This window comes from Nerophis lumbriciformis, linkage group LG33, assembly GCF_033978685.3.
Source record: "Nerophis lumbriciformis linkage group LG33, RoL_Nlum_v2.1, whole genome shotgun sequence".
NCBI classification, from domain to species: Eukaryota; Metazoa; Chordata; class Actinopteri; order Syngnathiformes; family Syngnathidae; genus Nerophis; species Nerophis lumbriciformis.
Window position 1 is genome coordinate 22,735,778 of NC_084580.2, and position 12,937 is coordinate 22,748,714.

At 43.5% G+C, this 12,937-nt stretch overlaps 2 protein-coding genes across 2 annotated transcripts in view; both read right to left on the minus strand.

Moving 5' to 3' along the window:
• Positions 1 to 12,662, minus strand: part of LOC133575767 (major histocompatibility complex class I-related gene protein-like) — a 55,221-nt gene extending 42,559 nt beyond the window's left edge. Inside the window, exons 1-2 of the mRNA XM_072912182.1 lie at positions 12,508 to 12,662; positions 6,335 to 6,601 (exon numbers count right to left, since the gene is read on the minus strand). Of these exons, the coding sequence (XP_072768283.1) occupies positions 6,335 to 6,601; positions 12,508 to 12,565 (325 nt within the window). The 5' untranslated portion in view covers positions 12,566 to 12,662. The remainder of the gene's footprint in view (positions 1 to 6,334; positions 6,602 to 12,507) is intronic.
• Positions 4,087 to 6,156, minus strand: LOC133575776 (major histocompatibility complex class I-related gene protein-like). Its single transcript, XM_061928600.1, has 3 exons — positions 5,882 to 6,156; positions 4,371 to 4,679; positions 4,087 to 4,267 (listed from the first exon to the last, which is right to left on the minus strand). The coding sequence occupies exons 1-3, from the start codon at positions 6,138 to 6,140 to the stop codon at positions 4,125 to 4,127; spliced, it is 711 nt and encodes a 236-aa protein (XP_061784584.1). The 5' UTR covers positions 6,141 to 6,156; the 3' UTR covers positions 4,087 to 4,124.
• Positions 12,663 to 12,937: the final 275 nt, after the last annotated feature.

Sequence of the window (12,937 nt, forward strand, 5' to 3'; positions counted from 1 at the left end):
TGGTTTCAGACTAAACACGGGCTCACGTAAACAATCACTCAAGCAGCACTCAGGCCGGACTCAGCCAAACTCCCTCTAAGTCACCTTGCCATTTTCAACACCAACAAAGTGTGCTTCATAAAAAAAAACGCTCAAACGTAAAGTAATGCTACACTCTTTCAAAATGCGCTAGCTTATGGCTAATTTACATTGGATTTGCCATAGACAGGCTACTATTAGCATGAGTAATTTTACATGGCGATTTCAACACCTTCGAATTTGGTAAAGGAAACGACAACTAAGATTATAGTTGGAATTTTACAGTTTTGTGTATTGAGGACACTACTTACAGTATTGACACTTTGTAGGGCGCAATCCAACAAATTAGCCTTCCTGGAAAAAAGCCACTTTCTAGTTTGACAACATAGCATAAATAGTTACACAGTGCTGCCATCTAATGGTCTTGGAAGTGCAACTGCATTGCAAATGAGACTAATGTCATCAGAAAACAAGATATAACAACTGGACAACATTTTTAAATGTTACATCAAAAATGATTACCAAACCATTAACATTAACATACAAAAGTGCTTAAAAATGGTACAATTGTTCCAAAATATTAGTAGAAATAAAGATGACATGTGACACAAGGTGAATGTCATTGATAAGCAGCTGTCTATTGGTTTGAAAAGGAAAGAAGAAATCCTTGTCAATGTGATGACACATGAGCCCCAAATGATGACATCACAACTACATGGACACAAAGATCAACATCAACATGATTGACTGGCAAAATATTGTTGAAAAATGCAGATTGAAGGTGTTTTCTCGGCCATAAAGAGCCAAAGAAGACATGATGGATGAGATGAGGAGCAATTAGTGCATAAATGTCCAAGTGTGATGAGGTCCCTCAGCGATGGAGACATCTCTCTGTGTTCCAGTGCACAAAGCATCCTGGAGGAAGAAGATGACTCAGCAAAGCAGGTGAATCCAAGTGCAGATGTTAGCATGTGGCAGAGTGAACATCATCTTCACACAAAGTCAGAAGAACATTTGGAGGTGCATGAGAAAGAAAAGTCCTCACTGTGTGCCGACTGCTGTGTCTCACTCAGTCTTCAGCCTTCACGTCTCTCTGAGAGCTCGTTACCAGCGTCACCAGCTGTGGGAGCACAAAACGCACCGTGAGCTGCTTACGCTGCTCATGCTAAGCCAACACCTCACTCTGGTGAAGGAAGTCCATCCAGAAGGTGCATCTTCACTCATATCACATCTTTTCAGCTGTCAATTCAATCAGAAGCATCAAGAAGCAGAATTCTGCTCTTCTACTTCCTGACTAGTCTAAGACTAAGTCTCCAAACTGGTTAAGCTTGGCTTCAAGGCTCATGTGCAAGCAGCCCTCCAGTGTCTTAGTCAGGAAAGTGTCCCATTAGTGCCATGCCTCGGTTTCCTTTCACTTTGCTCATTTCATCTTCTGCTTTATTCTTGAGTCTGTTCTGTGTGAGATGCTAAATAATTGTGTGAATGCTCCAAACATTCACACATATGGTTTTCTACACCAAAATTCATCTATTTATTATTAAAGGCCTACTGAAAGCCACTACTACCGACCAAGCAGTCTGATAGTTTATATATCAATGATGAAATCTTAACATTGCAACACATGCCAATACGGCCGGGTTAGCTTACTAAAGTGCAAATTTAAATTTTGCGCGAAATATCCTGCTGAAAACGTCTCGGTATGATGATGTCAGCGCGTGACGTCACGGATTGTAGAGGACATTTTGGGACAGCATGGTGGCCAGCTATTAAGTCGTCTGTTTTCATCGCAAAATTCCACAGTATTCTGGACATCTGTGTTGGTGAATCTTTTGCAATTTGTTCAATGAACAATGGAGACAGCAAAGAAGAAAGCTGTAGGTGGGAAGCGGTGTATTGCGGCCGACTGCAGCAACACAAACACAGCCGGTGTTTCATTGTTTACATTCCCGGAAGATGACCGTCAAGCTTTACCATTGGCCTGTGGAGAACTGGGACAACAGAGACTCTTACTAGGAGGACTGAGTTGGATGCGCAGACACGGTACCGTGAGTACGCATGCAGCTGCGGCTTCCAAACATGTGATCGCTTGCCCGTACGTGCGTGCCGCTATGTGCATGTCACGTACGTAACTTTGGGGACTTTGGGGAAATATATGTGCTGTATGAACTTTGGGGAGGTGAACGGTACTTTGGGCTGTGGGATTGAGTGTGTTGTGCAGGTGTTTGAGTTGTATTGGCGGGTTGTATGGACGGGAGGGGGGAGGTGTTTGTTATGCGGGATTCATTTGTGGCATATTAAATATAAGCCTGGTTGTGTTGTGGCTAATAGAGTATATATATGTCTTGTGTTTATTTACTGTTTTAGTCATTCCCAGCTGAATATCAGGTCCCACCCGCCTCTCACAGCATCTTCCCTATCTGAATCGCTCCCACTGCCCTCTAGTCCTTCACTCTCACTTTCCTCATCCACAAATCTTTCATCCTCGCTCAAATTAATGGGGAAATCGTCGCTTTCTCGGTCCGAATCGCTCTCGCTGCTGGTGGCCATGATTGTAAACAATGTGCAGATGTGAGGAGCTCCACAACCTGTGACGTCACGCTACTCGTCTGCTACTTCCGGTACAGGCAAGGCTTTTTTATCAGCGACCAAAAGTTGCAAACTTTATCGTCGATGTTCTCTACTAAATCCTTTCAGCAAAAATATGGCAATATCGCGAAATGATCAAGTATGACACATAGAATGGACCTGCTATCCCCGTTTAAATAAGAAAATCGCATTTCAGTAGGCCTTTAAACTTCTTCTTCTTGTTAAGATTTTGGCGCGTTCTACCTTCCATATTTTTCACCCGAATCAAAGCGTTCCAATTTCAAACTGTTCAGCCTATTCGAGAATCGCGGGCTTTCCCTTGACAAATTCCAAAAATTCCCAGATTTCCCAGAATTCCAGGTTTTCCGGGACATTTTTCCCATTCAAAATGAATTGGCCATTTTTTAAACTTCCATTTGTTTTACCTATTTAAACCATTCCACCTTCAACACATTCCACCATCCTGGAAATTCAAATTTCCTTTTTTCCAAGTTAAAAAAAAATCCAGGATTTTCCAGAAATCCTGGTTTTCCAAAGCCTCATTTCCACCCTTTTTTCTGGCGACTACTTTCACATTTTTCAACCATTCTACTGTCAAACATTCCTCTTAATCAGGACAAAAAACTAATTCCAGGAACACTATTTCTCAATTCAACATGTTACTATTTCAAAATTTCTCGACCGATTTGAAAAATTCCAACACCAACCATTTCAACTCATTCAGACCATTCACGTTTTTTACCATTTTCAAAAAACAAATGCAAATTTTCCCAAAATTCCCTGATACCATTTACTACTTTAACATTTCTTGCCCTATTCAAACAATTCCAACACCAACAAATTCAGCTCATTCAGGACATTCGAGCTCCTAATGATTTTCCAAAAAAATTGCCAAATTCCCAATTTTCCAGGAAGTTCCCATTGAAATGAATGGGACATTTTTCCAAGTTGCACAATTCCCACATTTTTCAATCTATTCAAATCATTCCAACATTAACACATTCCTCTCATCCTGGACATTCAAACTAACACTTTCCCAAGTTTCAAACCAAATTCCGGTTTTCCTGGGAATTCAAACCATTCCAACATTCAAACTATTCTTACATTCATACTACATTCTGTCAGCATTTCAGTTCAACTTCAGCATTGGAGCATTCACACGCAATTCCTTCAGGAATTGCCAAATTTAGTTACATTTGTATCTCCTCCTCCTACTATTGTGCGGGATTGATAATTAGCATATATTCTGTACATACATGAAGACAGACACGCTAAATGGATAGCGCTCTCTATTTTGCTCATTTCAGAGACTCTGCACACAAATTAAGTAGATCAGGTTTGGCACATATTTCCATCCATCCATTTTCTACCGCTCAATCTTTGTGGGGGTAAACTTACAAAGTGTGTGAGTGATGCTTCACCACTGCTTTGTTTATTGTTATGCTTTCCAAGAAAGAGAAGATGTTTTACTTACCAGCTGGATCGTATTTGGCTGAAATGAAAGAGAAAGCAGGTGAAATTCACATCTCATAAATGACAGCAGAGAGGAAACATTTGTGTCCCTCACCTTGTCTGCTTCGGCGACGCTTGATGAAGATGATGATGATGATCAAGAGGACCACCACAGCGAGGACCGCCAGCGTGGCAGTGAGGCTCACGTTGCCTGTTGGTATGGTATGATTGATTTGTTTGACAGCTGCTTCATAAGTCCCATGAAGGAACATCAGGTGGTTACATTGACACTATTCAACATGTGTCTTTCTCACCTTCATGGCTTGCGTTGCTCAGGATGCTTCTTCTCTCCAGCTTGGTGACCAGGTCCTCCTCAACGCCAGACAGATGGAACACACATTCGTACTTGCCCTCCACCTCGGCCGTCACCTCCACTTTCAGCTCCACCGACATCTGGAAGGTTCCGTCGGGGTTGGGGAGCAGCTCTCCGTGCTCCACGTCCTCGAAGATCTGCTCGCCGTCTTTCCTCCAAAACAAGTCGGCTCGGTCGGGGTAGAAACCTGTCGCCATGCAGCTGACCGGAGAGGATGGCGTCTTCTGGAGGAGGAACACCTCTGGAAGCTCTGCCCAGGAAGTGACGTGTGGATGGAGGATGACGTGGAGAGAAGATGGAGGTAAAGATGGAGTGAAACAGAGAGAATAAAGGTAAAGTTGGAGAGAAAATGAGACAATGAAGGTAAAGATGCAGATAAATGGACAAAATGGAGGTAAAGATAGAAAAAAAGGAGAAAATGTAGGTAAAGAGAGAGAGAAAAGGCGAGAATGAAGGTAACGATGTAGTAAATGAAGGTAAAGACGGAGAGAAAGTGAGAGAATGAAGGTAAAGATGGAGAGAAAGGGAGAGAATGAAGTTAAAGATGGTGATAAAAGGAGAGAATGGAGATAAAGATGAAAAGAAAAAGAAAAAATGAAGGGAAAGATGAGAGAAAAGAAGGCAAAGATGCAGAAAAATTAGAAAATTGAGGTAAAGATGGAGGGAAAAGGAGAGAATGAAGGTAAAGATGGAGAGAAAGGAGGTAAAGATAAAGATAAATGAGAGAATGGAGGTAAAAATGGAGAGAAAAGGAGAAAATGAAGGGAAAAATGAGAGAAAAGAAGGAAAAGATGCAGAAAAAAGGAGAACATTGAGGTAAAGATGGAGCGAAAAGGAAAGAATGAAGGTAAAGATGGAGAGAAAAGAGGTAAAGATGGAGAGAAAAGGAGAGAATGGACGTAAAGTTGGAGAGAAAAGGAGACAATGAAGGTAAAGATGAGATAAATGGACAAAATGGAGGTAAAGAGAGAGAAAAGGCGAGAATGAAGGTAAAGATGGAGAGAAAAGGTGAAAATAAAAGGTAAAGATGGTGATAAAAGGAGAGAATGGAGGTGAAGACAGAGAGAAAAGAAGAGAAGGTAAAGATGAAGAGAAAAGGAGAGAATGGAGGGAAAGGTGGGAGAAAAGAAGGAAAAAATGCAAAGAAAAGAAAAGAATGAGGTAAAGATGTAGAGAAAATGAGAGAATGAAGGTAAAGATGGAGAGAAAAGAAGAGAATGGAGGTAAAGATGAAGAGAAAAGGAGAGAATGGAGGTAAAGATGGAGAGAAAAGGAGAATGGAGGTAAAGATGAAGAAAATGAAGGTAAAGATGAAGAGAAAAGGAGAGAATGGAGGTAAAGATGTAGAGAAAAGGAGGTGAAGAGAAAAGAGTATAAAGTGTAATGTCAGTAATGTTCCTATAGGGGGAGTGCTAACATGTTAAAAGGTGAAAGTACAAGGTGTGCTTCTACCTGTTCTCATTAGGACCTTCTTCCCATACTCCACATACTTCTTCAAGTAAGAAGGACATTCCTCAGTGAAATAATACTTATTGTAGTCTAGATCAAGAATTTCTTGGTCCCACTTGAGTTTGGAGGGGAAAGCTTGTTGTTTTGCTGCAGTCCATGTCCATGTTTTCATGTCCAACGATATGAAATCTTCTCCATCATAACTGTACTGATCCCAACCTTGAACCTCATCAGTCTCATCATTCCATTCACATCCTGTCATCACCTGGACAATGTGAACACCTGAGAGACACAAAGTGTTGTAAAGCAGAGTGAAACTAACACACTACATGTCTTTGTTGTAGGTTATTATGGGATGGACAGAGACAAGGTATATCAGTGCAGTAATGTGTGTTTTTAATACAGTATACAAATATCAAATATATTAGAATAGTAGAAAGTTCAACATAAACAAACCTCCAGTTTGGTTGAAACGCTTCATGGCTTTTTCAATGTTGTCTTTGAAGATATATTCACTAACAACATTGATCTCTGTTTGTATCTGCCAGTAGTTTGGATGCTCTGCTGTGATTTTGTTCATCCAGTCCTGTTTGGATTCTGCTTTCCTGATGTTGTTGTCATAGTAACTAATCTCAACTTCATCAACATAACCAACATTCACATACTCTGGGAAGTTTGGAACTTGAGAGGATGCAGTGATGAAATACTTGAGTGAATGAATCACTGAAAGACAAAAGGCAGAAAAACAACATTTGATTGTTTAGTTTCATGTTGAACAATTCCTATTTGAAATGATGTTGTCTTCATTTCAACTTCAAACACTGCTGCTTCTCACAGTAAACAATCACTTCCTGTTCTAAGAGACAATATTTCATATTTATACCTCACTTTAAGACCACACACATGAATAACTTGACTTATTTCCTTCTCCAACTGTAAGTGTCAAATAAATATATGACATTATTGCTAGCAGAGAAGTAAAAGTCGTTTTTCTAGGTGAGGGGAAGTTCAAACTAGTGATGTCACTGCCAAAGCATGGAAATATAGCAGCGCCTTATGGGATGTTTACAATGGAATACAACAACAATATTACAATACTCTTCATTTAAATATTAGGACTATTCCCAGTAAAAAAGCATTTAAGAAACATGTAAAGTCACTTTTTAGACTTAAGAGTTAATAATTCATGTTGTCAAATTGAGAAAAAAAAAAATTCTCTTTCCCTTTTTCCTTACTTTTATTGTAACTGGATCTGTGTAATATTATTTTATTTTATTATTTGGAGAATTTTATTTTTCTTTTCTGTTATTTTTAACTGGATCTGTGCATTATTATTTTACTTTGTAGTTTTGAAAAGAACCCCAGGAAGACTAGCCTGGCGTTTGTGCGTCGACTAATGGGGATCCTCAATAAACAATAAACAATAAACAATAATCCATCCATCCATTTTACTGTGGTGTGATTGTATTATGGGAGAACTACAGAGTCGACAGGCTATGACGTCACGGGGTGCGACGGAGCGGGAGACAGTGTGGGAGTGACCTAGAGAGCGAGATACCTGTTGTAATTGAGCTAATAAAAGTATCCACATTATAAAGTACAGCTGGACTCACGTATGTAATTCAGTAACTCGACATGGTGTCAGAAGTCCTGTAGTTAATGTGGAGTGTGAGCCAAGTGGAAATATAGTTTGTACGCGTCAAGGGATAAAGAAGTAAGGACAACATGAGCGAGGAGGACGGAGCCGCTGCAGCGCCTGCACGGCCACCCAACGCGCCGGTGGTTGCCGTGGGACCGTGCGCTACGTTCAACATCCAGCCACCGGAGTCCTTTGACTTTTCCAATCCACAAGAGTGGGACAAATGGATCCGGAGATTCGCCGGCAAGTAACCTAAATGCAAGCTCCGAGGACAATCAAGTGAACACATTGATTTATTGCATGGGGGACGAGGCGGATGATATTCTCCGTGGGTTAAATCTGACGGCCGCTCAAAGACGTACATACCAGGGAGTGCGCGAGGGATTACAAGGCTTCTTTGTTGTGAAGAAAAATGTTATCTACGAGCGTGCTAAGTTTAACATGCGCAAGCAGAAAGAAGGGGAGAGTGTGGATTCGTTTGTCACTGCACTATATGCGCTGGCGGAGCATTGTAGCTACGGGATGCTACACAATGAACTGATCAGAGACAGACTTGTCGTCGGATTGCAAGACAAGGGGCTGTCTGAACGCATGCAGTTGGACGCGGATCTAACCTTGGATAAAGCCATAAGAATGGCACGACAGAGCGAGGAGGTGAAAAGGCAGCAGTCTACTCTCCGAGGGGACACCACCAGATCAGAGGCAAGTGATGCAAAGTCTGTTGATAGAGTGTTCAAGAGCAACTTCAAGTCTGCTAAAAATAAACCTCAATATGCTGATAGCCCAAAGTACAAGCCACACAGTACTCAGTACAGCAAGGACAAGGGCGCACAGTCATCGTGTCAAAATTGTGGCAGCTCTCCATCCCATCCAAAAAGTGACTGTCCTGCTAATGAAGTGAGATGCCATGCATGTGGGAGGAGGGGACATTACAAGCGTGTGTGCAAGTCCAAATCAGTGCATGAAGTTGAAGAGGATGAGGAGGAAATCTTCCTCGGCAGTGTCACGGAGGATGGGGATCCTTGGATGGTCAAGATTGGCATCCATGAGAGCAGTGTGACATTCAAAATAGACACAGGTGCTGATGTGACAGTCTTGCCTCACTCAGTGTTCCTAAACACATGCAGAAATGATCCACCTAGTCTCAGAAAGGCAACAAAGCCACTCCTGGGACCAGGAAGAAATCCCCTCGACGTGGTGGGCGTCGCCAGTTTGCTGCTGAGGAGAGGGGAAAAGTCAGAGAGGGAGGATGTGTACATCGCTCGTCATGTGCATACTGCCCTGCTGGGAAGATCTGTGAGCTGTAGGCTGGGGCTTGTAGCACGCCTAGACAGCGTTACTATGGAGACATTAAAGGAGCACTACCCAAAATTATGCACCGGGCTCGGACAAGTACGGCAGCCATATGCCATCAAGCTGAGTCCAGGGGCGGAACCATTCTCACTTAAGACACCAAGGAGGATTCCATTGCCTTTAATGGACAAAGTCAAGCAGGAACTGTCCCGCATGGAACAACTCGGGGTGATAAGTAGAATTGAGGAGCCAACAGACTGGTGCGCTGGCATAGTGGTGGTGCCCAAAAAGACAGGTGCTGTACGTATATGTGTCGATCTCACCAAACTCAACGAGTCAGTGTGTAGGGAAAAGTTCATCCTGCCATCAGTGGAGGAAACACTGGGAATGCTGGCTGGAGCCAAAATTTTTAGTAAGCTGGATGCAAACATGGGGTTTTGGCAAATTCCTCTAACTGCAGATTCATCAAAACTGACAACTTTCATTACACCCTTCGGGCGCTATTACTTCAGACGGCTACCGTTTGGCATAGCATCCGCCCCCGAACATTTTCAGAACCGGATGGTGACGGAGGTCACAGAAGGGCTTGAGGGCGTTGTTTGCCACATGGACGACGTGCTGGTGTGGGGCCGAACACAAAAGGAGCATGATGCTCGCCTGCATGCCACGCTAGAAAAGATCCAAAAGGCAGGCATCACTCTGAATGTCGATAAGTGCGATCTGTCAAAGTCAGAGGTGACCTTTCTAGGCCACGTGCTCTCCACCAGTGGCATCAGCCCAGACCCAAGCAAAACAGAAGCTGTGAGGAAGATGCAGGAGCCAACAACTGTGACTGAGTTGAGAAGTTTTCTTGGAATGATAAATCAACTTGGGAAGTTTGTGCCGCAGCTGGCCGAGAGAGACAAGCCTCTGCGAGATCTCCTGTCGAAAAAGAACTGCTGGGTGTGGGGCGTCGACCAGGCAAGGGCCTTCCAGGATCTAAAGGATGCACTCACGTCTACACCAGTGCTAGCCATGTACGATCCCAACAGAGAGTGCAAAGTCTCAGCAGACGCGTCATCGTACGGGTTGGGAGGCGTACTGCTACAAAAGTGGGACGAAGAGTGGAGGCCAGTAGCCTACATGTCGCGGTCTCTCACGCCAACAGAGCAGAGATACGCCCAAGTAGAGAAGGAAGCTTTGGGGCTGACCTGGGCCTGTGAGAGGTTCCGCAACTTCCTCATCGGGAAACATTTCCAGATGGAGACGGATCACAAGCCTCTCCTGAGTCTTCTGGGGTCTCAAGCACTGGATGCTCTACCTCCACGGATCCAACGCTTCAGAATGCGTCTGATGCGCTATTCTTATTCTATTTCTCATGTGCCAGGGAAGTTCCTGTGGACAGCCGATACGCTGTCACGAGCTCCTGTTAAGAGAGAGGAGACAGCAGCGGACAAAGAGCTGTTTGAAGAAACCAACATCTATGTGGACATGGTACTGGAGAACCTACCTGCAAGCGCTGACTACCTGGAGGAGCTGAGAGAGCAGCTGCAGAGAGACAGTGTGTGTGCACAGGTGATGCAGCTGTGTGCTGAAGGCTGGCCAGCACACGGTTCCAAAGAACCAGCACTCAGGCTGTACAGGGCAGAGCAGGCGTTCCTTACAGTTCAAGATGGTGTCTTGCTGAAGGGACACAGGCTCGTCATCCCTTCTACAATGAGAAATGATGTTCTCGCCAAATTGCATGAAGGACACCAAGGCGTGGTGAAGTGTAGACAGCGGGCACGGCAGTCAGTATGGTGGCCCGGGCTGAGCCAGCAGCTGAATGAATTGGTTCTCAACTGCCGAACATGCTGTAAGGAGAGACAGAACCACAGGGAGCCGCTGATGCCGTCACCATACCCAGGCCGACCATGGGAGAAGTTAGGAGCTGATTTATTCATGCTCGGTACCAAGACCTACCTGCTGGTAGTGGACTACATGTCAAGGTACGTGGAGATTGCTTTGCTGACCTCCACAAGGTCAAATGATGTAATCCACCACCTAAAATCGATATATGCACGTCACGGAATCCCGGATCTTCTCGTTTCGGATGGAGGGCCCCAGTTCTCTGGAGCAGGCTTCGCCGAGTTTGCACATTCTTACGGATTCCGGCACGTTACCAGTAGCCCAAGATATCCTCAAGGTAACGCCGAAGCCGAACGTGCAGTACAGACGGTGAAAGGTCTCCTAAAGAAAGCAGATGACCCCTATCTTGCTTTGCTCGCTTACAGGGCTACCCCTCTCGACAATGGGTATAGTCCAGCGCAGCTTCTCATGGGGAGGAGGCTCCGCACAACAGTGCCTATCCTTCCTGCTTTGCTAAATCCTGCTCTTCCTGATAGTGAAGCTGTTATGCGGAGAGAAGGGGAGAAGAGGACAAAAGATGCACAACGCTACAACCTGCGGCATCGTGCAATGAACCTTGACAGACTGAATCCGGGACAGGACGTGTGGATCAAGGACCAAAAGAAAGCCGGAGCTATCATCGGACGTCACACCACTCCACGATCGTATCTGGTGGAAGGGCCCCATGGGACCATCAGACGGAACCGTCGTCATCTCATCCCTATGGGATCCTTGCCGGAGCAGAGTGGCCATGGTGCAGCAGAGCCATTCCTGGGGGGCGTTCCGGAGCAACCTTCAGCAGAACCATCGCAGCAGTGTGTTCCAGAACCTCCATCTACTCCTACTCCTAGAACCAGGTCTGGGAGGGCTGTGGTGAGACCAACTAGGTTGGACCTATAATTTTGTTTCCTAGAGACATTACAGAGACTCTAATGAAAAAAAAAAAGAATGTTACTGTATGTGGGAAAAGACAGAAAAGTGTAATTGGAGCGTTTTGGATATGTTTTATTGTACTGTAAATGTTCAAGTCAGTTGCAGGGCTTAGGGTGAGGACAGTACAGGATTAGTATAGGATGGATGTTTGAGTATTGATGTTGAAGTGGATTGTTCTAAGGGTAAAATATGTGTGTGTGTTTGATTGTCTGGTACAGGCTCATATAGGAGCAGACCTTCCAACCACGAGGCAAAATAATCCTCAAGGTCTGTTGAATCAATGGCAGTCTACCCATTGATTCTAGAAAGGGGAGATGTGGTGTGATTGTATTATGGGAGAACTACAGAGTCGACAGGCTATGACGTCACGGGGTGCGACGGAGCGGGAGACAGTGTGGGAGTGACCTAGAGAGCGAGATACCTGTTGTGATTGAGCTAATAAAAGTATCCACATTATAAAGTACAGCTGGACTCACGTATGTAATTCAGTAACTCGACATTTACTACCGCTTGTCCCTTTGGGGGTCAATTATATCCATTATTTCAGAATAATTTCCAACAATAGAGTAATTTTTGTGTACATTCAATGATTCTGATCTACATCTCATCTTATAACTGATACTACTGATTGTTTCCTGGAATAATTATTGTTATTTTCCTATTTAAAAGTGAAACCGGAAATGCTAAAGTAAAAAGTTTGATGTAGTTTGCTGTTAAAGTGAGACAACTTGAACAAGTTTGACTCAATAAAAGTTTGAGCAACAAATGAAGATGCAAACTATTGACTGATTGATGTTGGTGAAAAGAGAAGAGCGTCAATAATAATGAGAAGAAGTATTTAGGATGAAATGAGCATGTAGGAATGAGGTGTATAAAGTTGTCAAGAAAGTGGACTTACCAGGCGTCACGCTGTGTGTTTGTACAACTAGGAGAAAGAAGAAAAGCAAGTTCATCATTAAATGTCACAAGTGCACAAGTCAATAAAAAAGTTTCTAGTTTTAATCCTCAGAGAAAAACAAGGCGACGACAACTTGCTTGACGAGTAAACATGAAATGGACGCCAAGGCGGAAACGAGCTTTTATATCAAATCGGGAAATCACGTGACTTGAAAGAAGTTTCTGGAGGAGGAGACAAATATTTGACAGCCACGCAGTTCCTCCACTGCAGCTAACACATGAATATTAACAAAATAAAAGTCATATCATCATTACAAGAATACAAGTCAATCTAGCGAGGGTGACGTCATGTTTTTTGAAGCAGCTTTATTATAATACACACACAAACTTTATAGGAACAATACACAACAACAAGATGAACATTTTACATA